At 39.0% G+C, this 27,771-nt stretch overlaps 2 protein-coding genes across 2 annotated transcripts; both read right to left on the bottom strand.

Moving 5' to 3' along the window:
* Positions 1 to 12: 12 nt before the first annotated feature.
* On the bottom strand, positions 13 to 11,965 carry LOC133645196 (transmembrane protein 229b-like). The gene is made up of 2 exons (XM_062040063.1): positions 11,758 to 11,965; positions 13 to 2,874 (listed from the first exon to the last, which is right to left on the bottom strand). The coding sequence occupies exon 2, from the start codon at positions 2,853 to 2,855 to the stop codon at positions 2,325 to 2,327; it is 531 nt and encodes a 176-aa protein (XP_061896047.1). The 5' UTR covers positions 2,856 to 2,874; positions 11,758 to 11,965; the 3' UTR covers positions 13 to 2,324.
* A 9,602-nt stretch (positions 11,966 to 21,567) lies between these two features.
* LOC133647168 (transmembrane protein 229b-like) lies at positions 21,568 to 25,692 on the bottom strand. Its single transcript, XM_062043311.1, has 5 exons — positions 25,594 to 25,692; positions 22,856 to 23,385; positions 22,240 to 22,333; positions 21,965 to 22,128; positions 21,568 to 21,689 (listed from the first exon to the last, which is right to left on the bottom strand). The coding sequence occupies exons 2-5, from the start codon at positions 23,364 to 23,366 to the stop codon at positions 21,568 to 21,570; spliced, it is 891 nt and encodes a 296-aa protein (XP_061899295.1). The 5' UTR covers positions 23,367 to 23,385; positions 25,594 to 25,692.
* Positions 25,693 to 27,771: the final 2,079 nt, after the last annotated feature.

The raw sequence follows: 27,771 nt of genomic DNA, 5'->3' as shown, positions 1-27,771 counted from the left end.
AGGATTTCCTGGCCTCCTTGTCTGACCCCTGACAGTGTTGCTGTCATTGATTATTTGCAAAAAAAATTTGTTTCTCAGTTCGAACATTACATATCTTGTCTTTGCAGTCCATTCAATGGAATATAAGTTGAAAAGGATTTGCAAATCGTTGTATTCTGCCAGTCAAGAGTCTAGGGCGATCGTACAACGTAAGCTTTAAAGAATCGGACCAGATCGATCAGCTGAGGAAAGAAACCATCAAAGGTCTTGTCCACATAGACAATACCTTACTTTCTGGCAAGTTGAAACTGTGGTGCCTACAGTTTGAATTGCTCCCCCGTTTGATGTAGCCAACCAATAACAGTCTACGAGATCCCCATGACCAAAGTCGAGAAGCTGGAGAGAACAGTCAAGAAATGGCTTGGCCTCCCGCGGTGCATCGGCCTATATGATAATGGTGCCCTGGAACTGCCCATCTCTAGCCTCACGGAGTTAAATGCACCAAGGTGAGACTCAGCATGTCCCTGATTGAGTCTCAAGATGAGGTGATCCAAGCGGTTGCTCCCAGACTAGCAACTGGGAGGAAATGGATCCCATATGATGCCGTGCAGCAAGCTAAATCTTCTCAGGCATGGAGACATTGTGGGACTAGTGCAGCACGGAAGAGGTGGGTTTGGACTTGGAGCTAGTCGACCTACATGGCACCAGGCAACATCAGCCCAGGGGAGAAAGCTAGTTGATCAGGTTCAGCAACAAGAGGAGGCAGACAGATGTGCAACAGCAGTGGCACAGTCCAAACAGGGACAATGGTCTAGCTGGGAAAACCTGGAGCATCGTAAGCTCACATGGAAGGAACTTTGGGAAATGGAAGGGAGCCAAATCAGCTTCATCAGAGCTACCCACGATGTTCTTCCCACACCCAAGAACTTAAACCAATGGTTTGGAGAAGAGCCTTCTTTTGCACTCTGTCAAACCCCTGTAACACTCGTTCTCACCGGCTGCAAAATCAGTTTTGTCTCAAGGTCGCTACACCTAAGACAACTGGCAATCACCCTGGAAGAAAGGGAAAAAATACCAACAAGGCCGTAGGCGCCGATCCCGTGGGTGCTTCAGGGCCTGAGGACCCACGGACAATGCCGAGCACCCACGTGGGATTGATGGCAAATTATTTCTCAACACCAAGCCAAAACCACGCATGCACAGAAAAGTAGTGTCAGATTTACCGCCAGTTCGAGCACCCACTGGCAGAAATGTAGATCGGCGCCTATGAAGACCCTCCCTTCCCCCAATTCCTAGTCATTAAATCAGCACTCTGTTCGCTCCAGGACAACTCCCAGCAAAACCATCTGCAAGAGTGGAGCTAACCCTTCTGGACTCTCCCCGGGACTGGAAAATGCAGGTTGACTTAGACCAGAAACTAATCTTCCCGCCTGAGATCATTACAAACAGCTTCAGGCCGGACCTGGTCTTGTGGTCAACCTACCAGAACACTGTTCGTTGTTGAATTAACTGTGCCATGGGAAGCAGCAGTTGGTGAAGCATATGAGCACAAACAACTGAGGTATCCGGACATAGCAGCCGGCTGGCGTGCTTGTGTGCTCCTAGTTGAAGTTGGGTGCAGAGGCTTCGTTGCCACGTCCACAACCAAGCTTCTGAAAGGAATGGGAGTGAGAGGTCAGGCCTTCCGGCGGACTGTCAAATCGCTGTCGGATGCTGCCAAACGAAGTAGCAGATGGATATGGATCAAGAGAAAGGACCCAACTGGGCTGAAAAATGACATGTAGGGGTAAAGGCAGAGGGGGGCACACCTGGGACACCAGATGTCGCCGTTGAGCCCTGCGGAGGTGTCGTGGGTCTATCAACAAAACACCAATGAAGGGGGGTGCCCACCTGAAGACCCCAACGAAGCTTTTGCCCCTAACCCCCCCTGTCCACACTAAGTGCTGATCAATCTGAGGGATTGTACTAACTAGTCCTATGAGCTCAACTGTTTTTATTTACCATTTACACTACGTGCTAACTTCACTAGTTTTGGGTTTTGTAGATTTTATTTTTTTTTCTTTGCATTTTCTGCAGAATGTTTTTGTAAAGTTTATTTTGGACACACATGGAACACTTTCAGGCTTTGAGGTTACTAAAAAAAGAGTAAATATGTGCAAGGAAGATTGTTTTGTCCCTTTTCTTCAAGTCATTGGAAGAGTAATCCTGTGAGGGGTCAGAGGTCATGATGATGACAATGATGAAGAGATTTCATGTTTTCCTTGTTTTCATGCAGGAAAAGTGAGGGGGGGGGGGCGGGTTTTGCGTCGATGTCGCCAGGTAGTCCCCGCCCCCTGCAGGAGTTCTCACTCCAATTTGAGGAAGCTGTTATTGCCGGACAACAAGCCGCTGAGGTAGCTCCGCCCCCAGCCGTCGTCGGCGCCCTGATGGAAGCGCAGGCGCAGCGTGTTGCGGATGACCAGGCGCTCCACGATGAAGGAGGCGCAGAACCACGGCAGCGCGTACTCGGCCGTAATCAGGCCCAGGAAGTTGTAGCGGAAGGCGGAGTAGTCCCAGGGGCAGGCGTGGAACTGGCGCAGCAGCAGCCCCGTGCTCAGCTCCCACATGTACGTCCACAGCGTGTAGATGAGGCAGCGCACCAACACGTGGCAGTGCCCGCGCAGGTACAGGTACATGCGCTCCACCGTCAGGATGCACGTGCCGTAGATGAAGAGCGCCCACACGCTCGTCACGCCCGGGAACTTCCAGTCGCGGTTCACGGCGAACTCCCACGCCGCCGTGAACATGACCTCACAGAAGTAGCCGTGGATAGCGTACAGGTACCAGCGGGAGAGCGCCGCCAGCGGCACGGGAGGCTGCAGGATCGCAGTCGGCATGGCTCGTCACACCTTGGATCTGGAAGAGGAAAGAACGTCAACGCTCGAGCCAAATGTGACAATAACTCGCAAAATTACAGCCTTGGCAAGAAATGTCTGCAATTTATCGGGAAAAGTTACGACTGACACGGCCTTCAAAAGGTGGACAAATTTTACTTGCTTTAGGTATCAAGATTTTGATACCAAGATATCATCACTACCGAATACTATAAAACACTTTCCTTTTAGACATTTTTTGACACTTTTTTATTTTTGAAATGTTTTATTTTTGACATTTTTTGACACTTTTTAATTTTGGACATTTTTTTAATTTTTTTAATTTTTGACACTTTATTTTTGACACTTTATTTTTTACACTTTAAAAAAAAAAATTGACACTTTTTTATTGTTGACATTTTTTGACACTTTTTTATGACATTTTTTGACACTTTTTTATGACATTTTTTGACACTTTTTATTTCTGACATTTTTTGACACTTTTTATTTCTGACATTTTTTGACACTTTTATTTTAGAAATGTTTTGACACTTTTATTTTAGAAATGTTTTGACATTTTTGTATTTTTGACACTTTTATTTTTGACATTTTTCTTATTTTGACCATTTTTGGCATTTACATGGAAAAGTGACAGCTGATACCGCCTCCAATAGGTGGACACTTTTGACTTAATTGTTTTAGGTATCGAGACTTTGACACCAGCAAACAATACAATGATATTGTCACTACCGAATACCGAAGTTTGAAATTTTTTGGACACTTTTATTTTAGAAATGTTTCTCATTTTGCCCATTTTTCCACATTTTGGCCTGTTTTTGCGTTTTTTCTTCCCGGGTCGCCTGTGAGTCATCCCAGGGGTATTTTTGAAATGTTTCTCTTTTGACCATTTCGGCATTTATCAGGAAAAATTACGGCTGGTATTGCCTCCAAAAGGTGGACAATTTTGACTTAATTGTTTTCGGTATTGAGACTTTGACACCAAGCAAACAATACATGGATATCGCCACTACCGAATACTGTACGACATTTTTTTATTTTTGGCATTTTTTGACACTTTTATTTTTGACATTTTTCTCATTTTGCCTATTTTCGGCATTTATCGGGAAAAGTGACAGCTGATTTCACCTCCAATAGGTGGACAATTTTGACTTAATTGTTTTAGGTATCAAGACTTTGACACCAGCAAACAATACATGGATATCGTCACCACCAAATACTGAATTTAAAAATGTTTTGAGCCTTTTTTTTTGTTGATAATTTTCTCATTTTGACAATTTTTTTCATTTTTCCACATTTTGACCTGTTTTTGCTTTTTTCTTCCCGGGTTGCCTGTGAATCATCCAGGGGGTATTTTTGACATTTTACTCATTTTGACCACTTTCAGGCATTTATTGAGAAAAGTTACGGCTGATACCGCCTTCAATAGGTGGACAATTTTGACTTAATTGTTTTAGGTATCGAGACTTTGATACCAAGCAACAATTCATGGATATCATCACTACTGAATATTGTACAACACTTTTTTATTTTGGACATTTTCTAACAATTTTATTTTTGAAATTTTTCTTCATTTTGCCCATTTTTGGCATTTTTCCACATTATGCCCTGTTTTTGCCTTTTTCTTCCCGGGTTGCCTGTGAGTCATCCCGGGGGTATTTTTGAAATTTTTCTCATTTTGACCATTTTTAGCATTTATCTGGAAAAGTGACAGCTGATAGACCACCTCCAATAGGTGGACAATTTTGGCTTGATTGTTTTAGGTATCGAGACTTTGATACCAAGCAAACAATTCATGGATATCATCACTACTGAATACTGTACAACACTTTTTTATTTTGGACATTTTCTGACACTATTTTATTTTAGACATTTTTCTCATTTTGCCCATTTTGGCATTTTTCCACATTTTGGCCTGTTTTTGCCTTTTTCTTCCCAAGTCGCCTGTGAGTAATCCCGGGGGTATTTTTGACATTTTTCTCATTTTGACCATTTTCTGCATTTATCGGGAAAAGTGACAGCTTATACACCACCTCCAATAGGTGGACAATTTTGACTTGATTGTTTTAGGTATCGAGACTTTGATACCAAGCAAACAATTCATGGATATCATCACTACTGAATACTGTACAACACTTTTTATTTTGGACATTTTCTGACACTTTTATTTTTGAAATTTTTCTCATTTTGCCCATTTTCTGCATTTTTCCACATTTTGGCCTGTTTTTGCCTTTTTCTTCCCGGGTCGCCTGTGAGTCATCCCGGGGGTATTTTTGCCATTTTTCTCATTTTGACCATTTTCGGCATTTATCTGGACAAATGACAGCTGAAAGACCACCTCCAATAGGTGGACAATTTTGGCTTGATTGTTTTAGGTATCGAGACTTTGATACCAAGCAAAAATTTATGGATATCATCACGACTGAATACTGTACAACACTTTTTTATCTTGGACATTTTCTGACGCTTTTTTATTTTAGACATTTTTCTCATTTTGCCCATTTTCTGCATTTTTCCACATTTTGGCCTGTTTTTGCCTTTTTCTTCCCAAGTCACCTGTGAGTAATCCCGGGGGTATTTTTGAAATTGTTCTCATTTTGACCATTTTTGGCATTTGTCGGGAAAAGTGACAGCTGATACACCACCTCCAATAGGTGGACAATTTTGACTTGATTGTTTTAGGTATCGAGACTTTGATACCAAGCAAACAATTCATGGATATCATCACTACTGAATACTGTACAACACTTTTTTATTTTGGACATTTTCTGACACTTTTTTATTTTTGAAATTGTTCTCATTTTGCCCATTTTCGGCATTTTTTCACATTTTGGCCTGTTTTTGCCTTTTTCTTCCCAAGTCGCCTGTGAGTAATCCCGGGGGTATTTTTGAAATTTTTCTCATTTTGACCATTTTCTGCATTTATCGGGAAAAGTGACAGCTGATAGACCACCTCCAATAGGTGGACAATTTTGACTTGATTGTTTTAGGTATCGAGACTTTGATACCAAGCAAACAATTCATGGATATCATCACTACTGAATACTGTACAACACTTTTTTATTTTGGACATTTTCTGACACTTTTTTATTTTTGAAATTTTTCTCATTTTGCCCATTTTCTGCATTTTTCCACATTTTGGCCTGTTTTTGCCTTTTTTTTCCCGGGTCGTCTGTGAGTCATCCCGGGGGTATTTTTGACATTTTTCTCATTTTGACCAATTTCGGCATTTATCTGGAAAAATGGCAGCTGACCACCTCCAATAGGTGGACAATGTTGACTTGATTGTTTTAGGTATCAAGACTTTGATACCAAGCAAACAATTCATGGGTATCATCACTACTGAATACTGTACAACACTTTTTTATTTTGGACATTTTCTGACAATTTTTTATTTTAGACATATTTCTCATTTTGACCATTTTCGGCATTTTTCCACATTTTGGCCTGTTTTTGCATTTTTCTTCCCCAGTCACCTGTGAGTCATCCCAGGGGTACTTTTGACATTTTTTTCATTTTTTCCATTTTCGGCATTTATCAGGAAAAGTTATGTTATTATTGTTTTATGTATCGAGACTTTGACACCAAGCAAACAATACAGGGATATCGTCACTACCGAATACTGTACGACACTTCTCTATTTTAGACATTTTTTGACACTTTTTTATTTTTGACATTATAACCATTTTGACCATTTTCGGCATTTATCGGGAAAAGTGACGGCTGATACTACCTCCAAAAGGTAGACAATTTCGACTTAATTGTTTTAGGTATCAAAACTTTGACACCAGCAAACAATACATGGATATCGTCACTACCGAATACTGAAGTTTGAAATTTTTCTCATTTTCGTTTTTTTCCACATTTTGTCCTGTTTTTGCCTTTTTCTACCCTGGTTGCTTGTGAGCCATTTTTGACATTTTTTCATTTTTCTGGTTTTGACAATTTTGGGAATTTGTTAGCAGCTTCTCTAGCATACCTCCAAACATGCTCGCTAACACGTCACGACAAGTCATTCAGAAACCTTTAAGTCACAAAAAAATGTGTCGTCTTACCTGAACTAGCAGACAACTTCTGAAAGGGCTGAGCGCCAAGAGTAATGTGGAAATAAGATGGACACAATACCCCGTAAGGCTTTGAGCTTAGCGATGACATCCTTGGTGGTGATGTCATAGAGTGACATCATATTTGATACAATGGCGACCAAACGTGATGTTCCTGATTAACGTCTGCATCACATGATGACAGGATTAACCGCCACTCGGAGAGAGGAAGGCGGGGCTTACTCCACAAAAAGGCTCTTGTGCCGAGTCGGCAAATAGCATTTAAAAGTGTGTATTGATCGCAAGTATGAATGAAACATTTAGTTATGAGAAAAACATATTAGAAAAAGTTTACAAGAGAATAACATTTTAGTATAATGAGAAAAAATGTTTACTTAATGAGAAAAAGTTCTTCAAGAGAAAACAGTTGACTTGTGGGGGAAAATGTAATTGTATTACAAAAAAGTTTGAATATGAGGAAAAAAGTTGTACTATAATGAGGAAAAAATCATATGAGAAAACATTTCTAAATTTTACGTTTCAATATGAAAATGTTTTCACTCTAATGAGAAACATGTCTTAGTATGGGGAAAAGTTAAGAGAAAAGTTGTAGTTTGTGAGCAAAAATGAGGAAAACTATTTCAAGTGAATAAAGTTAACTTTGATGAGAATAAATCATGAGAAAAAAGTTGTACTAAGATGAAAAAATGTGAATATACAAAAGTTGTACATTTGGAAGTTTTAATATGAGAAAAACAATTATGAGAAAACCATCATATGACTAAAAGTTGTCAGGAGAAAAATTTTAGTATTATGAGAAGAAAATTAGGAAAATATTTTCAAAAGAATAAAGTTAACTATGTTGAGAAACAAAAGTTTTAAATGTGATAAGTTATGAGAAAAATATCATATGAGAAAGAGTTGTCAAGAGAATAAAATTGTAGTATTATGAGAAAAAATGTATACTTTATGAGAAAAAGTTCTTCAAGAGAAAACAGTTGACTTGTGGGGGAAAATGTAATTGTATTACAAAAAAGCTTGAATATGATGAAAAAAGCTGTACTATGAGGAAAAAAATCGTATGAGAAAACATTTCTAAATTTTACGTTTCAATATGAGAATGTTTTTACTATAATGAGAAACACGTCTTAGTATGGGGAAAAGTTAAGAGAAAAGTTGTAGTTTGTGAGCAAAAATGAGGAAAACTATTTCAAGTGAATAAAGTTAACTTTGATGAGAATAAATCATGAGAAAAAAGTTGTACTAAGATGAAAAAATGTGAATATACAAAAGTTGTACACTTGGAAGTTTTAATATGAGAAAAACAATTATGAGAAAATTATTATATGAGTAAAAGTTGTCAGGAGAAAAATGGTAGTATTATGAGAAGAAAATGAGGAAAACCTTTTCAAAAGAATAAAGTTAACTATGTTGAGGAACAAAAGTTTTAAATGTGAGTTTTAATACAATATGGAAGTTATGAGAAAAATATCATATGAGAAAAAGTTGTCAAGAGAATAAAATTGTAGTATTATGAGAAACAATTTATAATTTATGAGAAAAAGTTCTTCAAGAGAAAACAGTTGACTTGTGGGGAAAATAAAATTGTATTACAAAAAAGCTTGAATATGAGGAAAAAAGTTGTACTATGAGGAAAAAAATCGTATGAGAAAACATTTCTAAATTTTACGTTTCAGTATGAAAATGTTTTTACTATAATGAAAAACATGTCTTAGTATGGGGAAAGGTTAAGAGAAAAGTTGTAGTTTGTGAGCAAAAATGAGGAAAACTGTTTCAAGTGAATAAAGTTAACTTTGATTAGAATAAATCATGAGAAAAAAGTTGTACTAAGATGAAAAAATGTGAATATACAAAAGTTGTACACTTGGAAGTTTTAATATGAGAAAAACAATTATGAGAAAATTATTATATGAGTAAAAGTTGTCAGGAGAAAAATGGTAGTATTATGAGAAGAAAATGAGGAAAACCTTTTCAAAAGAATAAAGTTAACTATGTTGAGGAACAAAAGTTTTAAATGTGAGTTTTAATACAATATGGAAGTTATGAGAAAAATATCATATGAGAAAAAGTTGTCAAGAGAATAAAATTGTAGTATTATGAGAAACAATTTATAATTTATGAGAAAAAGTTCTTCAAGAGAAAACAGTTGACTTGTGGGGAAAATAAAATTGTATTACAAAAAAGCTTGAATATGAGGAAAAAAGTTGTACTACGAGGAAAAAAATCGTATGAGAAAACATTTCTAAATTTTACGTTTCAGTATGAAAATGTTTTTACTATAATGAAAAACATGTCTTAGTATGGGGAAAGGTTAAGAGAAAAGTTGTAGTTTGTGAGCAAAAATGAGGAAAACTGTTTCAAGTGAATAAAGTTAACTTTGATGAGAATAAATCATGAGAAAAAAGTTGTACTAAGATGAAAAAATGTGAATATACAAAAGTTGTACATTTGGAAGTTTTAATATGAGAAAAACAATTATGAGAAAACCATCATATGACTAAAAGTTGTCAGGAGAAAATTTTTAGTATTATGAGAAGAAAATTAGGAAAATATTTTCAAAAGAATAAAGTCAACTATGTTGAGAAACAAAAGTTTTAAATGTGATAAGTTATGAGAAAAATATCATATGAGAAAGAGTTGTCAAGAGAATAAAATTGTAGTATTATGAGAAAAAATGTATACTTTATGAGAAAACGTTCTTCAAGAGAAAACAGTTGACTTGTGGGGGAAAATGTAATTGTATTACAAAAAAGCTTGAATATGAGGAAAAAAGTTGTACTATGAGGAAAATAATCGTATGAGAAAACATTTCTAAATTTTACGTTTCAATATGAGAATGTTTTTACTATAATGAGAAACACGTCTTAGTATGGGGAAAAGTTAAGAGAAAAGTTGTAGTTTGTGAGCAAAAATTAGGAAAACTATTTCAAGTGAATAACTAACTTAACTTTGATGAGAATAAATCATGAGAAAAAAGTTGTACTAAGGTGAAAAAAATGTGAATATACAAAAGTTGTACATTTGGAAGTTTTAATTTGAGAAAAACAATTATGAGAAAATTATCATTTGAGTAAAAGTTGTCAGGAGAAAAATGGTAGTATTATGAGAAGAAAATGAGGAAAACCTTTTCAAAAGCATAAAGTTAACTATGTTGAGAAACACAAGTTTTAATTGTAAGTTTTAATACAATATAAATGTTATGAGAAAAACATCATATGAGGAAAAAGTTGTCAAGGGAATAAAATGGTGGTATTATGAGAAAAAATGTATACTTAATGAGAAAATGTTCTTCAAGAGAAAGCAGTTGACTTGTGGGGAAAATAAAATTGTATTACAAAAAAGTTTGAATATGAGGAAAAAAGTTGTAGTATAATGAGGAAAAAATCATATGAGAAAACATTTCTAAATTTTACGTTTCATTATCAGAATGTGTTAATAATGAGAAACAGCAGTTGACTTGTGGGGGGAAATAAAATTGTATCACAAAAAAGTTACAAATCATGAGAAAAAAATTCTAAATGTAAAGTTTTAATATGAGAATTGTTTTACTATTATGAGAAAAATGTCTTAGTATGGGGAAAAGTTAAGAGAAAAGATGTAGTTTTGTGAGAAAAAATGAAAACTATTTTAAGTGAATAAGGTTAACTTTGATGAGAATAAATTATGAGGACAAATGTTGTACTAAGATGACAAACAATGTGAATATACAAAAGTTGTAAATTGGATGTTTTGATTTGAGAAAAACAATTATGAGAAAACCATAATATGAGAAAAGTTGTTGAGAAAAAAGATAGGAAATAGGAAAAATGTTTCAAAAGAATAAACTTAACAATGATCAGAAACAAATCATGAGAAAAAAGTTGTACTAATATGAGAAACAATGTGAATATTAAAAAAAAATATTGTACGTTTTAATAGAATAAAAATATGAGAAAAACACGAGGAAAAAGTTGTCAAGAGAATAAAATTAAAAGTTGTAAATTGGAAGTTTTAATATGAGAACAGCTATGAGAAAACCATCATATGAGGAAAAAGTTATATTATGAAAAAAAATGTGGAAAACCTTTTCCAAAGAATAAAGTTAACTACGATGAGAAAAAAAATCTGTGAATATACAAAAGTTGTTTTAATATGAGAAAGAAGTTATGAGAAAAACATGAGAAAGTTTTAGTATTATGAGAAAAAAATCAATAATTGTATTAGAATTTTACGTTTTTATGTAAAAAACAAAACAAAAAACAGTTGTACTGCTGTAGGGAAAACATTTAAAAACTCTCAAGAGGATATAGTGAAGTGAATTATATTTATATAGCACTTTTCTCCAGAGACTCAAAGCACTTTACATAGTGAAACCATGACCTAAGTGACATTTAAAGCGGTGTGGGAGCAGGTGGGTGAAGTGTCTTGCCCAAGGACACAACGGCAGTGACTAGGATGGCGGAAGCGGGGATCGAACCTGGAACCCTCAAGTTGCTGGCACGACCGCCTGTTATCATGTTGTGGTGAATATGAAGTACCGTGGATGTACAGTCCAATAAAAACATGTATTAAAATAAACAACAGCATGCTTTTGTATGGTTTGACCCTGGGAACTCCTGACTACTGCGCATGCGCAGACGTCGGGTCCCCTCTGCAGCACATTTAGACACAATAGACGTCACAAATAAAAAGAAGTCTCCCTGCCGTTTAATGCTACTTTTACTCATTTTGTATTCATATACCGAAATGTTTGGATTTTAAAGACGTTAGGAGCATGTTTACATGACTTCACAATAAATATGATATTCAAAAAAAGAAATGTGAATGTAAACAAGAAGTAGACATTAAGAATGACTCATCCTCACCTCCACTGCAGCGGCTCTCCTCGCCACACCACGCCCGGGGAAGGTGCTCGATTTGCGGCTGACGGCAGCTGCAGCTCCTACCCTCCAGTGGAAGTGGACATTTTTGACTTTTAATGCTGCATCATCATCATCATCATCATCATCATTCAGCATCAGTGCACACACGCGCACACGCACATTCTGCATCTTTTTCTTAACTGCTTGTTTGCCGGAGCTTCCACTCTATGGTGCCCTCTGGCGGCAGGCGTGAGTACAACATAACCACATGGAAACGACACAAACAGTATGAAGTAAAATGACTGCCAAAATTCCTCAAACCCACACAAACTATTTGCAAGTAAAAATAAATAAAATACAAAAAAATGATATATATTATTAGCAAGTAAAAAAAAAAAAATGCAAGTAAAAAACAATTTGCAAAAAAAAATAAAAATTCTGCAAATAAAATAAAACATTTTAAGTTGAAAGATTGTGCAAGTAAAAAAAAAATTCTGCAAGTAAAAAAAACTAGTTGAAAGTAGAGAAAAATATGTTTTACAATTAAAAAAAAAAAGATTTCCAAGTGTAAAAACAATTCCTTCAATTAAAAAACCATTCGCAAATTTAAGAACAATTTTCATACAAAAAAATAAAATAATTGCAAGTTAAAAAAAAAACTAATAAAAATTTAGACTTAGACTTAGACTTAGACTTCCTTTTATTGTCATTCAAATTTGAACTTTACAGTACAGATAAGAACGAAATTTCGTTGCATCATCTCACGCTAGTGCCAGTGTAAAAACAATTTTCCTTAATTAAAAAACGATTTGCGAGTATTAAAACAGTTTTTAATTAAAAACAATTCGCAAGTAAAAGAAAAATCTGCAAGGTGAAAAACGGTTTGCAAGTTAAAAAAAAAAAAACAATTCTGCAAATAAAAAGTAAAAAACGATTCACAATTATAAAAGCAGTTTTCTTTATTTAAAAACGACTAAGAAGTATAACAACAATTTTCTGCATTTTTCTTCTTTTTTAATAACATGCTTTTCTCTCCAGTAGTATTACAAATTCGCTTTTTCCTAAATCCTAAATGATTTCCAAGAAAATGTGTTTGTGTCAAAAATTTCAACCTTGAACTTTATTTCTGGTAAAAAAATAAAAATAAATAAGTATATTAAATTAAATATGTTAAAAAAACTTGTCGTAATTTCACAAGATGGTAGTTTTTTAATGGATGAAATAATGACCATTTTTTGGGGGAAAATGTCCTTGTAAAAGAATTATACAAATAAAAAATTAATTTAAAAAGCATTTTACTTAATTGTTTGTTATTTAAAAATATATATTCATATAATGTGGAAACAAAGCAATACTTAAATGAATATATTAGCCAAAAGTCATTTTTGGAAAATATTGAATAATGACGATCACATTGACTCTCAGAGTCAAAGAGTCAAAGTCTTAGAGTGAAAGTTTTTCCTCTTATAAATTAAAGATGATTTGTAGGAAGTCGCGATAAAATGTGCTTTTTTCCCACCGTGTTCTAATAAAATTGAAATGGAAAAAATAAACTATAAAATATGACAAATATTTCAAATATTGATAATAGAACTTGATTTCTGTTCAAATAAAAAGGTTAACTTTGTAATTTTACAAATTGGTTTGTTTGTTTTTGTTACTTTTTCAAGCCAAAATAAAATCTGAAAAAAAACCCTTAATGAAAATACAAATATATAAATATTATACATTTTTAAAAAAAAAAAGCATTTTGACTTCATTCTATCGATTTAAAATATATATTTATATCATGACAAAACAACACAACACTAAATTGTCATTTTAGCCAATCATAAACTTGACTGAAGTCATTTTTGGACAATATTAAATAAGAATAACCACAATGACTGTTAGTGGAGAGCATCAAATGAACACAATTGACTAAAAATGTGTAAATAAAACAAGTCCATTGTAATAACACAGAATAAAGAATATATTATATTAAAATACAACAAACATTGTTTGTTCATTTTCCGTGTCTCCCAGTGTTGAAGAAAATGAGAATTGAAAGTAGACAAATCAAATGTTTCTAGTGTTGGAGTGATTATGTACGATATCTGATTAAATGAAGTCCACTTCCATAGAGGTTCCAAACAAAAATGTACGTCAAGGCCCTAAAAAGACTTGATGAGTTCTGTTTTCTTGTGTTGTAACTTGATCCTGTTTGCTAATGGCAAGCAGCCTGACAACACATTAACAATCACAATAATGCTCTCACAATATGTTGGGAAACATAAATATCGACCTCAGCGATATAACTGGGAAACAGCTGCAGCAGGGTCATCAATCTGTCATCGATCAATAATGTGTCATAGTTGAATACTGTGCCATAGATCAATAACTTGTCATGGATCAATAACCAGTCATAGATCAATAACGTGTCATCGATCAAAAACGTGCCATTAATAACCAGTCTTAGATTAATAACGTTTCATCGATCAGTAACGTGTAATCGATCAATAACGTGTCATAGATCAATAACGTGTCATCGATCAATAACGTGTCATAGATCAACAACTTGTCATCGATTAATAACATGTCATAGATCAATAACGTGTCACAGGTCAATAACGTGTCATAGATCAACAATGTGTCATCGATCAATAACATGTCATAGATCAATAACATGTCATCAATCAATAACGTGTCATAGATCAATAACGTGTCACAGGTCAATAACGTGTCATAGATCAATAACGTGTCATAGATCATTAACGTGTCATAGATCAATAATGTGTCATCGATCAATAACGTGTCACAGATCTATAACGTGTTATAGATTAATAACGTCTCATAGATCAATAACGTGTCACCGATCAATAACGTGTCATAGATCAATAACGTGTCATGGATCAATAACGTGTCATAGATCAATAACGTGTCATGGATCAATAACGTGTCATACATCAACATGTCATTGATCAATAACGTGTCATTGATCAATAACGTGTCATAGATCAATAACGTGACATCAATCAATAATGTGTCATAAATCAATAACGTGTCAAAGATCAATAACGTGTCGTAGATCAATAACATGTCATCAATCAATAACGTGTCATAGATCAATAACGTGTCACAGGTCAATAACGTGTCATAGATCAATAACGTGTCATAGATCATTAACGTGTCATAGATCAATAATGTGTCATCGATCAATAACGTGTCACAGATCTATAACGTGTTATAGATTAATAACGTCTCATAGATCAATAACGTGTCACCGATCAATAACGTGTCATAGATCAATAACGTGTCATGGATCAATAACGTGTCATACATCAACATGTCATTGATCAATAACGTGTCATTGATCAATAACGTGTCATAGATCAATAACGTGACATCAATCAATATAGTGTCATAAATCAATAACGTGTCAAAGATCAATAACGTGTCGTAGATCAATAACATGTCATCAATCAATAACGTGTCATAGATCAATAACGTGTCACAGGTCAATAACGTGTCATAGATCAATAACGTGTCATAGATCATTAACGTGTCATAGATCAAAAATGTGTCATCGATCAATAACGTGTCACAGATCTATAACGTGTTATAGATTAATAACGTCTCATAGATCAATAACGTGTCACCGATCAATAACGTGTCATAGATCAATAACGTGTCATGGATCAATAATGTGTCATACATCAACATGTCATTGATCAATAACGTGTCATTGATCAATAACGTGTCATAGATCAATAACGTGACATCAATCAATAATGTGTCATAAATCAATAACGTGTCAGAGATCAATAACGTGTCATAGATCAATAACATGTCATCAATCAATAACGTGTCATAGATCAATAACGCGTCATAGATCAATAACGTGTTATAGATCAATAACCAGTCATCGATCAATAATGTTCGGAGCGGGCCCCTTCCTCTTCCAACATGGGTTAGGATTAGGATTAGGGTTAGGGTTAGGCACAAAGAAAAATAGTTGGTTAGGGTTAGGGTTAGGGTTAGGGCTAGGGTTGGGGTTGGGGTTAGGGTTAGGGTTAGGGTTAGGTTAGGGTTAGGGTTGGGGTTGGGGTTGGGGTTAGGGTTAGAGTTAGGGTTAGGATTAGGATTAGGATTAGGATTAGGGTTAGGGTTAGGCATAAAGAAACAAGTGATGGTTAGGGTTAGGGCTAGGGTTGGGGGTGGGGTTAGGGTTAGGGCTAGGGTTAGGCTAGGGTTGGGGTTGGGGTTAGGGTTAGGGTTAGGTTTGGGGTTAGGGTTAGAGTTGGGGTTGGGGTTAGGGTTAGGGTTAGGGTTAGGGTTAGGGTTAGGGTTAGGGTTAGGGTTAGGGTTAGGGTTAGGATTAGGATTAGGGTTAGGGTTAGGCATAAAGAAACAAGTGATGGTTAGGGTTAGGGCTAGGGTTGGGGGTGGGGTTAGGGTTAGGGCTAGGGTAAGGGCTAGGGTTGGGTTTATGGTAAGGATTTAGGGTTAGGGTTAGGGTTAGGGTTGGGGTTAGGGTTAGGGTTAGGGTTAGGGTTAGGGTTAGGGTTAGGGTTAGGGTAGGGTTAGGGTTGGGGTTGGGGTTGGGGTTAGGGTTAGGGTTAGGATTAGAGTTAGGGTTAGGTTTAGAGCTAGGGTTAGGGTTAGACATAAAGAAAAAGAGTTGGTTAGGGTTAGGGCTAGGGTTAGGGCTAGGGTTGGGGTTGGGGTTAGGGTTAGGGTTAGGTTTGGGTTAGGGTTAGGGTTAGGGTTGGGGTTGGGGTTGGGGTTGGGGTTAGGGTTAGGATTAGAGTTAGGGTTAGGATTAGGGTTAGGGTTAGGGTTAGGCATAAAGAAACAAGTGATGGTTAGGGTTAGGGCTAGGGTTGGGGGGGTTAGGGTTAGGGTTAGGGTTAGGGTTAGGGTTAGGGTTAGGGCTAGGGTTAGGGCTAGGGTTGGGGTTGGGGTTAGGGTTAGGGTTAGGTTTGGGGTTAGGGTTAGGGTTAAGGTTAGGGTTAGGGTTAGGGTTGGGGTTAGGGTTGGGGTTAGGTTTAGGGTTAGGGTCTTGGGTTCGATCCTGCTCTCTGGATCTTTCTGTGTGGAGTTTGAGGTTAGGGTTAGGGATTTCACCATCTACGCTCCATAATATCATCAAAAGGTTCAGAGAATCTGGAGAAATCACTGCATGTAAGCCATGATATTACGGACCTTCGATCCCTCAGGCGGTACTGCATCAAAAAGCGACATCAGTGTGTAAAGGATATTACCACATGGGCTCAGGAACACTTCAGAAAACCACTGTCAGTAACTACAGTTTGTCGCTACATATGTAAGTGCAAGTTAAAACTCTACTATGCAAAGCCATTTATCAACAACCCCCAGAAACGGCGGCAGCTTCGCTGGGCCCGAGTTCATCTAAGATGGACTGATGCAAAATGGAAAAGTGTTCTGTGGTCTGACGAGTCCACATTCCAATTTTTTTTTGGAAACTGTGGACGTCAAAGTGAAAAAGAACCATCCGGACTGTTATTGTCACGGCGCAGGCGCATTCCTGAGCGCTCAACTTCCTCAGCGCGCTCCCGTGCGCACGCCTCTCCTCGGCGCACTCACCAGAGCGCTCGCCACACTCACCAGAGCGCTCACCGGCGCGCTCCTCTCCTGCCGTAGGCCGCGGTCTAGCGCAGCAGTTCCAAATCTGCAATCAACACACCTGACGCTGATGAGTCCCCTTGGCTTCTAAAGCCAGCACAACCTGCGTTCCAGCGCCAGAACGTTGCTACCTGTTCCTGTACAGTAAGCCTACACGTCTATAGCTCTAGCTCCAGTTTGACGTGAGTGACTGCTCGCTGACTGCTCGCTGTTGCGAAAAAAAAAGCTAAGTATTATTGTTCTGTCTGTGTGCTTCTAATTGTTTTACAGCTTTCTTTTATTATTTCCCAAATATACTTAGTAGTCTTATCTAACTTGCAATTCACCCGCTCTCTGTCTCACCGCCCCTCTCTCAGCTAGCTAACTGCTAAGGTAAAAAAGCTTAGCGCAGAGAAGGAATCGATCTGAAGGAATCTGCTCCCACACGTCGCGACCACTTCCCTGAGGACAGCAAGAACTTAACTTGGTGAAAGAAATAACGTGAGTATGGCTGCCTGCTCTTCGTGCACCGTTCTCATGGATAGGTTGGCCTGCTAGAGGGCCGTGTTCGCCAACTAGAGCAGAGTAATCTCATAACTTTAGACGGACACATAAGCCTATAAGCAGCGTTTAACCGGTTGATACGCATAATAGATTTAGCCCTTTAGCTAGTCCTACACCCCATTATACAGGGCACCACACCTTAGTCATAGGGGACTCCATCACCCGAAACATACAGTTTAGCAAACCAGTCATAATTCAGTGTATTCCCGGGGCCAGAGCACCTGACATTAAAGCTAATCTTAGGGAGCTAACTGGCAACAGGCTTAGTAAACACGTACGACAGGCTAATCGCACCACTAGCTATGCAAACGTAGTTGTATACGTTGGCTCCAATGACACTGGGATGAGACAGTCAGAGATTACAAAGAGGAACATAGCTAGGACTTGTAATCTCGCTAGAAAGATGTCCAGGCATGGAATACTTGTCTCTGGCCCCTGCCTGCGAGAGGCTATGATGAAAGGTATAGCAGATTAGTCTCGCTTAACAAGTGGCAAGTGGTTAAGCTAGAACTAACCAGCGCCAGGCTGGAAAATCCCTGCACACATAGCATTTCTTCTAGAATAATGCACAATTCACATTATGTTTTTTCTGGGGTGACTGTGCCAGAGGTGGACATGCATTCTACTGAGGTGGCAAATTATGACACGTTCAGTTTATCGCAGCACCAAGCAAACAATCTGAAGATTCCCGTCATATCAATTCCTAGATATGGTCGAAATTATTGAAAGCACACTACGCAAAATAAACGTAACGTTATTAATACCACTACTACCGATAACCATTAACAAACATTCCTCAAAACAGCCCACTATCTATGATATGGGCTTTTTAAACATAAGATCATTGTCTCCCAAAACGTTATTAGTTAATGAGGTCATCAGAGACAACAATCTTAACGTCATTGGTCTCAGCGAAACCTGGCTCAAACCAGACGATTTTTTTCTTGCTTAACGAGGTATTTCCTCCTAACTATACGAATGCGCATATTGCCCGTCCCCTTAAAAGGGGTGGGGGGGTCGATCTAATATACAATGAAAACCTTAACCTTACCCCTTTTTAAATACACCAATGGTGCAACTGGACTCATCCTCAGTGATGTAACCTAGGATCACAGGGAGTTTCGGGTCTTTCAACAATTAAACCCCCTCCCCTAGGCGACCCAGCCAGGGTTGATCAGGCCCCAGTCTGTGTCCAGGTAGCGCTTCTGCCCTACATGCCACGCTCTCCCCTCCTGATCCACAGCCACCTTGATGCCACTTCCGCTGCATCTGTGGCTAACTTCATGGCCCTTCGCAGGCTGGCCCCTGTGATGCCAAGCATTCTGTAGGCCCTGCAGATGGATTTGCTCACAAACCCTCAACATCCAACTTCAATGGGCCGGCACATCACTCGCCACCCATTGCTCCGACACTCCTCCACAAGCTGAGAGTACTTTGCGCTCTTCCTCTCATTGGCCTCCTCTATACGGTCCTCCCAAGGCACTGTGAGCTCCAAGAGGATTACCTGCTTGGAGGCCACTGAGGTAAGCACAATATCTGTTGTTTTGGCAACCACGTCAGGCAACTTCAACTGCTTGCCCAGATCAACTGAGAGCTCCCAGTCGCGTGCTGTTGCCAACAGACCAGAAGAGGTGTTCTGGGCAGCCGGTGTTGACTTCTCCCCAGCTCTGATGAAAGCGGTGCTCTTCACTGGGCGGAGGCTCTTGCTGTGACTGACTCCCTTGCAGATGGAATCGGCTATGGCTTTCAGGACCTGGTCATGTCGCCAGCGGTACCGCCCTTCACCCAGGGATTTTGGACAACAGTTTAGGATGTGCTCCAAGGTTTCTCTCCAGAGGGGACACGCTGGTGTCCAGAGGTTGGATGGACTTGGCAGCACGTCGTAGACCGCCTGGATCAAGAACTTTATCCGGTGGGGTTCGGCTTTCCAGAGCTCGGTCCATGTGACCTTGCGCTCTGCTGCACATAAGCACATTAGAGGGTGCACTGAGGAATGCGCAGCGGCATGCGCTTGCGCCGTGCGCTTGCGCCGTGACAGTACCCCCTTCCTTTTGGAGAGATTCCAGATGTCCTAGAACTGGAAACAGAAGAACACAGAGATCAACAGTCAAGGGAGGGCGGAGGAAGAACTGGTGGTGGGTCGCCGGTCCAAGTGTCCCTGAATCCATCGGGGACGAGTCTGGTGGCGGTGGCGAGTAGAACGCCGCTGCAGCAGGCGAGGTGGGTGACCATGGAACGGCTACCTCCTTGGCGAGTGTCGCTGCTGTTGGCGCAAAAAAAGTGTCCATGCACTTGCCACAGACGGCGCCGTGTGCGGGCGCCTGATGGCCGTCTGTGCGGCCGGCCAGCCGGAGGTCGCAGAGGCGATGATGCTCGAGATGAGGGCGGCGCCGTGGGACGGCCCGCCAGAGACAAGGAGGATGGCGGTGCTGTGGAAAGGCTTGCCAGAGACGAGGAGGACGATGTCGTCGGAGCCAGAGACGAAGAAGCAGGCTGATGAGGTCGCTGAGGTGGTGCCGCAGGAGATGGCCGAGGTGCTGGCACGGGCACCAGCCTGGGTGTTGGCATGGGGTCCAGCCTGGGTGCTGGCACGGGGACCAGCCTGGGTGCTGGCACAGGGACCAGCCTGGGTTCTGGTACGGGGACCAGCCTGGGTGCTGGCACGGGGACCAGCCTGGGTGCTGGTACGGGAACCAGCCTTGGAGCAGGTGCTGGTACGGGGACCAGCCTCGGAGTTGGTGCTGGAACGGGGACCAGCCTTGGAGCGGGTGCTGGTACAGGGACCAGCCTTGGAGTGGGTGCTGGTACGGGGACCAGCCTTGGAGTGGGTGCTGGTACGGGGACCAGCCTTGGAGCAGGTGCCAGTAAGGGCACCAGCCTTGGAGCGGGTGCTGGTACGCAGACCAGCCTTGGAGCGGGTGCTGGTGCGGGAACAAGCCTTGGAGCGGGTGTTGGTGCGGTAACTTGCCTTGGAGTAGGTGCTGGTGTGGGAACCAGCCTTGGAGCGGGTGCTGGTGCGGGGACCAGCCTTGGTAGCCTTGAGCTTAGCGGAGGTGGCCTGGCTGGAGGTTGCGGCTTGGCTTCCCGAAGAACAGCTGGTGGCGGTTGAGCCGGAGGCATCCGCCTGGTTGGGCACAGCTGTGGTGGAGCTGGCCTTTCAGGAGGTTGCGGCTTGGCATGCCGAAGAACAGGTGGTGGTGGGCGGGCAGGAGGTAGCAGCCTGGCTGGGCGCAGCTGTGCCACCCCACTAGCATAGACGCTTCTTTCCAAATCCGGAACAGTCCTTAAGGGTGGGAGGCGGGAGGCCAAGAGGTGATTGTCTAAACTAAAGATTGTCTAAACAGTCCTTTTCTCCTTCCCACAGGAGATTGTTGAGGGCCAGAAAAAAATTCCAGAGCGGTGGGCTGAACAAGAGTCATAAGGGGCACTTTGACCTCGCTGACGCGACCAGCACGGGGGTGCGGCGATGTAGACAGAGTCGATGGGGATCAGCGAACCCTCAGGGCCCCACATCATACTCTCCAGCTCTTCGGGCGAATAGCGGAGGGTCTCCGCTACCATCGCGTCCAACGCACTCCACGTCCCGGGTACATACCCGCAGTCTGGGTCGCGACGATCGGGCACCAGGGAGTTCCATGCCTCCAATCATTCGGCCACGTGGTATGCCTCATACTCCTCGTCCTCTGAGGAATACCACAGCGGTAGCGGATCAGCCTTCAACTGTTTGAACATGTTTTTCTTGTCACTGTCGGAGAGAGACGCTCCGCCTGGTCGGGTCAATTCTCTGCGTTTAGGACGCATGATCGACAGATAGGGAACCGTGGGGGTCAATAAAGGGGCGGGGACTAAGGTGTACTGTGCCATCTAGTTCCTGAATTTTGTCCAGAAGGTACTGTTACGGTACAGTGGGGGAAGAAGATGGCACAGAGGCAAAGGATGTTATTTAGCTCTATTTATTATAAATACAATATTATGAAATATTAAATTGACCAAAATGTGTATGGTGTGCGACTTTGTGAAGTGAGTATATGTTGAGTGTTACCGGTGTGTGTTGAAGGTGAGTTTGAGGAAGTCCTAGGAGGGCAAGGCAAGCTCTGAGGTACGTGTCCAGGCGGGAGGTAGAGATCCAAGAAGGCAGCCGGGGAACCAGAGGGAATATGGGGGGACGAGACACACACCTCGTGATCAGGAAACGGAGGAATGTCGCTGGATGGCGACAAGGGACATAAGACAAATGAACACGGAGGGGGAGAAACAGAGAGGCAATGTACATAGAGCTAGAGACGTGTCGGATTACTGTACGGAACAGGTAGCTACGTTCTGGCCTGGAACACAGGTTTGCTCTGGCTTAAGAAGCGCAGCGTCTCATCAGCGTCAGGTGTGCAGATTGCTGATTGATGGCAGCCGCCTGCTGCAATCCCGAGGCGCGCTCCGCAGAGCGCATAACAGAGTGCACTGAGGAATGAATGCACAGCGGCATGTACTATTCATTTGAATATAAGTTGAAAAGGATTTGCGAATAATTTTATTCTGTTTTTATTTACGAATTACACAATGTGCCAACTTCACTGGTTTTGGGTTTTGTAGATTTTATTTATTTTCTTTGCATTTTCTGCAGAATGTTTTTGTAAAGTTTATTTTGGACACACAGAACTCTTTTAGGTTTTGAGGTTACTAAAAAAAAAAGAGTAAATATGTGCAACGAAGATTGTTTTGTCCCTTTTCTTCAAGTCATGTGTGCAGATTGTAAGAGTAATCCCGTGAGGGGTCAGAGTCATGATGATGAGGATGATGAAGAGGGTTCATGTTTTCCTTGTTTTCATGCAGTAAAAGTGAGGGGGGCGGGGTTTGCGTCGATGTCACCAGGTAGTCCCCGCCCCCTGCAGGAGTTTTCAGTCCCATTTGAGGAAGCTGTTATTGCTGTTCGACCAACCGCTGTTGTAGGCCCGCCCCCCGCTGTTGTAGGCCCGCCCCCAGCCGTCATCGTTGCCCTGATGGTAGCGCAGGCGCAGTGTGTTGCGGATGAGCAGGCGCTCCACGACGAAGGAGGCGCAGAACCACGGCAGCGCGTACTCGGCCGTGATCAGGCCCAGGAAGTTGTAGCGTAAGGCGGAGTAGTCCCAGGGGCAGGCGTGGAACTGGCGCAGCAGCAGCCCCGTGCTCAGCTCCCACATGTACGTCCACAGCGTGTAGATGAGGCAGCGCACCAACACGTGGCAGTGCCCGCGCAGGTACAGGTACATGCGCTCCACCGCCAGGATGCACGTGCCGTAGATAAAGAGCACCCACAGGCTGGTCAGGCCCGGGAACTTCCAGTCGGAGTGCACGGCGAACTCCCACGCCGCCGTGAACATGACCTTGCAGAAGTTGCCGTGGATGACGTAGATGTACCAGCGGGAGAGCACCGGCAGCGGCACGGGAGGCTGCAGGATCGTGGTCGCCATGGCTCGTCACACCTTGGATCTGGAAGGGGAAAGAACGTCAACGCTCGAGCCAAATGGGACAATAACCCGCAAAATTACAGCCCTGACAAAAAAGATCGGGAAAAGTTACGGCTGATACCGCCTCTTTGACTTAATTGTTTTAGGTATCGAGACTTTGATACCAAGAAAACTATACATGGATATCGTCACTACCGAATACTGTGCGACCCTTTTTTATTTGTGACATTTTTTTACCCTTTTTTTTTTTTTGGACCATTTTCGTCATTTTTCCACATTTTTGTTGTTTTTGCCTTTTGCTTCCCGGGTCGCCTGTGAGTCATCCCGGGGAGATTTTTTTAAATTGTCCTAATTTTTGACCAAAGTTACGGCTGACACCGCCTCCAAAAGGTGGACAATTTTGAATTGATTGTTTCAGGTATAAAGACTTTGACACCAAGCAAACAATACATGGATGTTGTCACTACCGAATACTGTACGACACTTTATTTTTGAAATTTTTCACACTTTTTCATTTTTGACATTTTTGGACCCTTTTTTATTTTGGACCTTTTTTGCCACTTTGTTATTTTTAAAATTTTTGGACATTTTAAATGTTCTGCATTTTTCTCATTTTTCCACATGTTGGCCTGTTTTTGCCTTTTTCTTCCCGGATCGCCTGCGAGCAATTTTTTGACATTTTTCTCATTTTGACCATTTTTGGCATTTATCTGGAAAAGTGACTGATTTTGACTTGATTGTTCTAAGTATCGAGACTTTTATAGCAAGCAAAACATTCATGGATATCGTCACTTTTTTTTTGTTTGTTTGTTTTTTTGTCCTGTCTAGCTTCTCAAGCAAATCATATAGTAGATGCCCATATCGGCTGTACAAATTTACTTTACAAAAGAGAAGTGTGGGACACTTAAATATCGTCTTTACCGAATACAGTACGACACGTTTTTGTTTTTGACACTTTTTTATTTAAGAAATTTTTTGACACTTTTTTATTTTTGAAATTTTTTGACATTAAGAATTTTTTTACACTTTTTTATTTTTGACATTTTTAGACACTTCTTGATTTTAGAAATGTTTTGACACTTTTATTTTTGACATTTTTCTCATTTTGACCATTTTAGTCATTTTTCGGGAAAAGTTACGCCACCAAAAGGTGGACGGAATTGGACTTGATTGTTTTAGGCATCGAGACTTTGACACCAAGATATCGTCACTACCGAATACTGTACGACACTTTTTCTTTCATCATTTCGTAAGTCAGCGCCGAAGAAAAACGGCTCCCGTCTTAAAAAAAAAAAGATCCAATGTTTGATAAATGTATTTACTATGAAAGTCTTACAGTTTCTACGATGTCATGATGTAATTACAAATGTATTTAACACGCGCATTAGCTTCAGGTGCTAATAATAGCGATTTTATCATGGAGGGAAATTACTGCCGAAACTCCACGAATACACAAAAATGATTTTACTCACAACTAAAAATAAATAAATTGAATGATAAAAATATGTGAAAATATTGACTGGTTCAGTAACTCTTTTTTTTTTTTTAATAAAAGCTTTTCTGAATTAATCAATATTTTAAAATGTATTTTTACAGGATATTTGATTGACTTAAAAGTGTGATTTTTTCAATATTATTTTTTCAATATTTTGTTTTTATTTTTTTACGACCTAGTGTGAATTTGTACATTTTCAAATCTTTTTACCAAAATAACTAAAATAATTATTTCTCTGGTATACTACACGATTCATCGGTACTTGAACGCACCGTCAAAACACCTGTCTCGTATTCCTCCGAGTATAGAACGATCACAATATTGAATTTAAAAGTATAATGTATATAAAAGTTTAAAAAATAAATACAAAATAAAATAAAATAAACATTCTCATTAAAAATAAGTAGCGACTGACCTCGCTAACGCCGCCATACTTCAAGACTTATGACAACTAAAGATGTCTGAGAATAGATTATGAGCATAGTACCTTTTAGTACCTAGCGTAGCCGCTAACAATAACCCCAATAATAGGTAAAACAGGTTAGCTTCTTGTTACGCGTACATGCTAACTGCCACTAAAAAAACAAGCATTAGCTTGACATTGAGCGGGTCACGGTTAGCAACTTCATTAGCATAACTCTGCAAGTGCTAGTTAAACAATGCTAACTTTTGATACATGGCTATTTTAAAAAAAAATTCAGTTATTGAGCAGTTTTACCAATTGTTGCTACCTACCTAGCCTAGCTGCCAAACAACCGCGACGTAAAAAATCAAGTTTTTTATCTGAAAAAAGTTAATAAAAATGTTTGCAACTTGTTACACCTTGATGCTAACTGAACAAAAAGGTTGTTTTTGAACAGCTTTTCACTTTTCTGAATATGCTAGCTACACTTTATTGCTAACTGACGAATATGATGCGAGAAAATGTTAGCAACTTCACTAGCGTACGTCAAAACATGAAGTTAAACTTTGATGCCAATTTAAGCTAAATAAATATTAGCGATGATGTCCTTGGTGGTGATGTCATAGAGTGACCTCATATTTGATACAATGGCGACCAAACGTGATGTTCCTGATTAACGCCTGCATCACATGATGACAGGATTCATTTAAAAGTGTGTATTGATCGCAAGTAATAATGAAAGATTTAGTTATGAGGAAAACATATGAGAAAAAGTTGTCAGGAGAATAACTTTTTAGTATTAGGAGAAAAAATTAATACTTTATGAGAAAAAGTTATTCAAGAGAAAACAGTTGGCTTGTGGGGAAAATAAAATTATATCACAAAAAAGTTTGAATAAGAGGAAAAAATGTGTACTATAATGAGGAAAAAATCATATGAGAAATAATTTCTAAATTTAAAGTTTTAATATGAGAATTGGTTTACTACTATGAGAAACACGTCTTAGTACGGCGAAAAGTTGCGAAAAAAGTTATAGTTCTGTGAGGAAAAACTATTTCAAGTGACTAAAGTTAACTTTGATGAGAATTAATCACGAGAAAAAAAGTTGTAGAAAATGTGAATGTACAAAAGTTGTAAATTGGAAGTTTTAATATGAGAAAAACAATTATGAGAAAACCATCATGTGAGAAAAAGTTGTCAAGAGAAAAGTTGTAGTATTATGAAGAAAAAATTACGAAAACCTTCTCAAAAGAATAAAGTTAACTATGTTGACAAACAAAAGTTTTAATACAATATAAAAGTTATGAGAAAAACATCATATGAGAAAAAGTTGTCAAGAGAGTAAAATTGTAGTATAATGACAAAAAATGTATACTTTATGAGAAAATGTTCTTCAAGAGAAAACAGTTGACTTGTGGGGAAAATAAAATTATATCACAAAAAAGTTTGAATATGAGGAAAAAAGTTGTACTGTAATGAGGAAAAAATCTTATGAGAAATCATTTCTAAATTTAAAGTTTTAATATGAGAATTTTTTTACTATTATGAGAAACACGTCTTAGTATGGGGAAAAGTTTAAAAAAAAAGTTCTAGTTTTGTGGGAAGAAACTATTTCAAGTGAATAAAGTTAACTTTGATGAGAATAAATCACGAGGGAAAAAAAGTTGTACGGATGACAAAAATTGTGAACATACAAAAGTTGTGAATTGGAAGTTTTAATGTGAGAAAAACAATTTATATGAGAAAAAGTTATCAAAAGAAAAGTTGTAGTATTATGAGAAAAAAATTACGAAAACTTTTTCAAAAGAATAAAGTTAACTATGATGAGAAACCAAAGTTTAAATTGTAAGTTTTAATACAATATAAAAGTTATGAGAAAAACATCTTATGAGAAAAAGTTGTCAAGGGAATACAATTGTAGTATTATGAGAAAAAATGTATACTTAATGAGAAAATGTTCGTCAAGAGAAAGCAGTTGACTTGTGGGGAAAATAAAATTGTATTAAAAAAAAGTTTGAATATGAGGAAAAAATTTGTACTATAATGAGGAAAAAATTATATGAGAAATAATTTCTAAATTAAAGTTTTAATATGAGAATTGTTTTACTATTATGAGAAACACGTCTTAGTATGGGGAAAAGTTAAGAAACAAGTTCTAGTTTTGTGAGAAAAAACTATTTCCAGTGAATTAAGTTAACTTTGATGAGAATAAATCACGAGAAAAAAAAGTTGTACAGATGACAAAAAATGTGAATATACAAAAGTTGTAAATTGGAGGTTTTAATAAGAGAAAAACAATTATGAGAAAACCATTATATGAGAAAAAGTTGTCAAGAGAAAAGTTGTAGTATTATGAGAAAAAAATTACGAAAACTTTTTCAAAAGAATAAAGTTAACAATGATGACAAACAAAAGTTGTAATTGTAAGTTAAATACATAGCTTTGTCTTTGACCTTTTTTTTACTTAAAGAAATCAAATTAACATATTATATGAGAATGTTATGTTATGA

The sequence above is a fragment of the Entelurus aequoreus genome, linkage group LG03 (genome assembly GCF_033978785.1).
Source record: "Entelurus aequoreus isolate RoL-2023_Sb linkage group LG03, RoL_Eaeq_v1.1, whole genome shotgun sequence".
Taxonomy (NCBI): Eukaryota; Metazoa; Chordata; class Actinopteri; order Syngnathiformes; family Syngnathidae; genus Entelurus; species Entelurus aequoreus.
This window is presented reverse-complemented; position numbering and strand designations above follow the sequence as displayed.

What these genes read in the sequence shown, in the direction of transcription:
- LOC133645196 (XM_062040063.1), bottom strand. Translation starts at nt 2,855, where the DNA reads ATGCCGACTGCGATCCTGCAGCCTCCCGTGCCGCTGGCGGCGCTCTCC.
- LOC133647168 (XM_062043311.1), bottom strand. Translation starts at nt 23,366, where the DNA reads ATGGCGACCACGATCCTGCAGCCTCCCGTGCCGCTGCCGGTGCTCTCC. An exon ending in GGGGCGGGCCTACAACAGCG is followed by an intron (nt 22,334 to 22,855) that starts GTTGGTCGAACA and finishes TCGGGATTGCAG; the next exon opens with CAGGCGGCTGCCATCAATCA. An exon ending in CTCACCTTCAACACACACCG is followed by an intron (nt 21,690 to 21,964) that starts GTAACACTCAAC and finishes TGACCCGACCAG; the next exon opens with GCGGAGCGTCTCTCTCCGAC.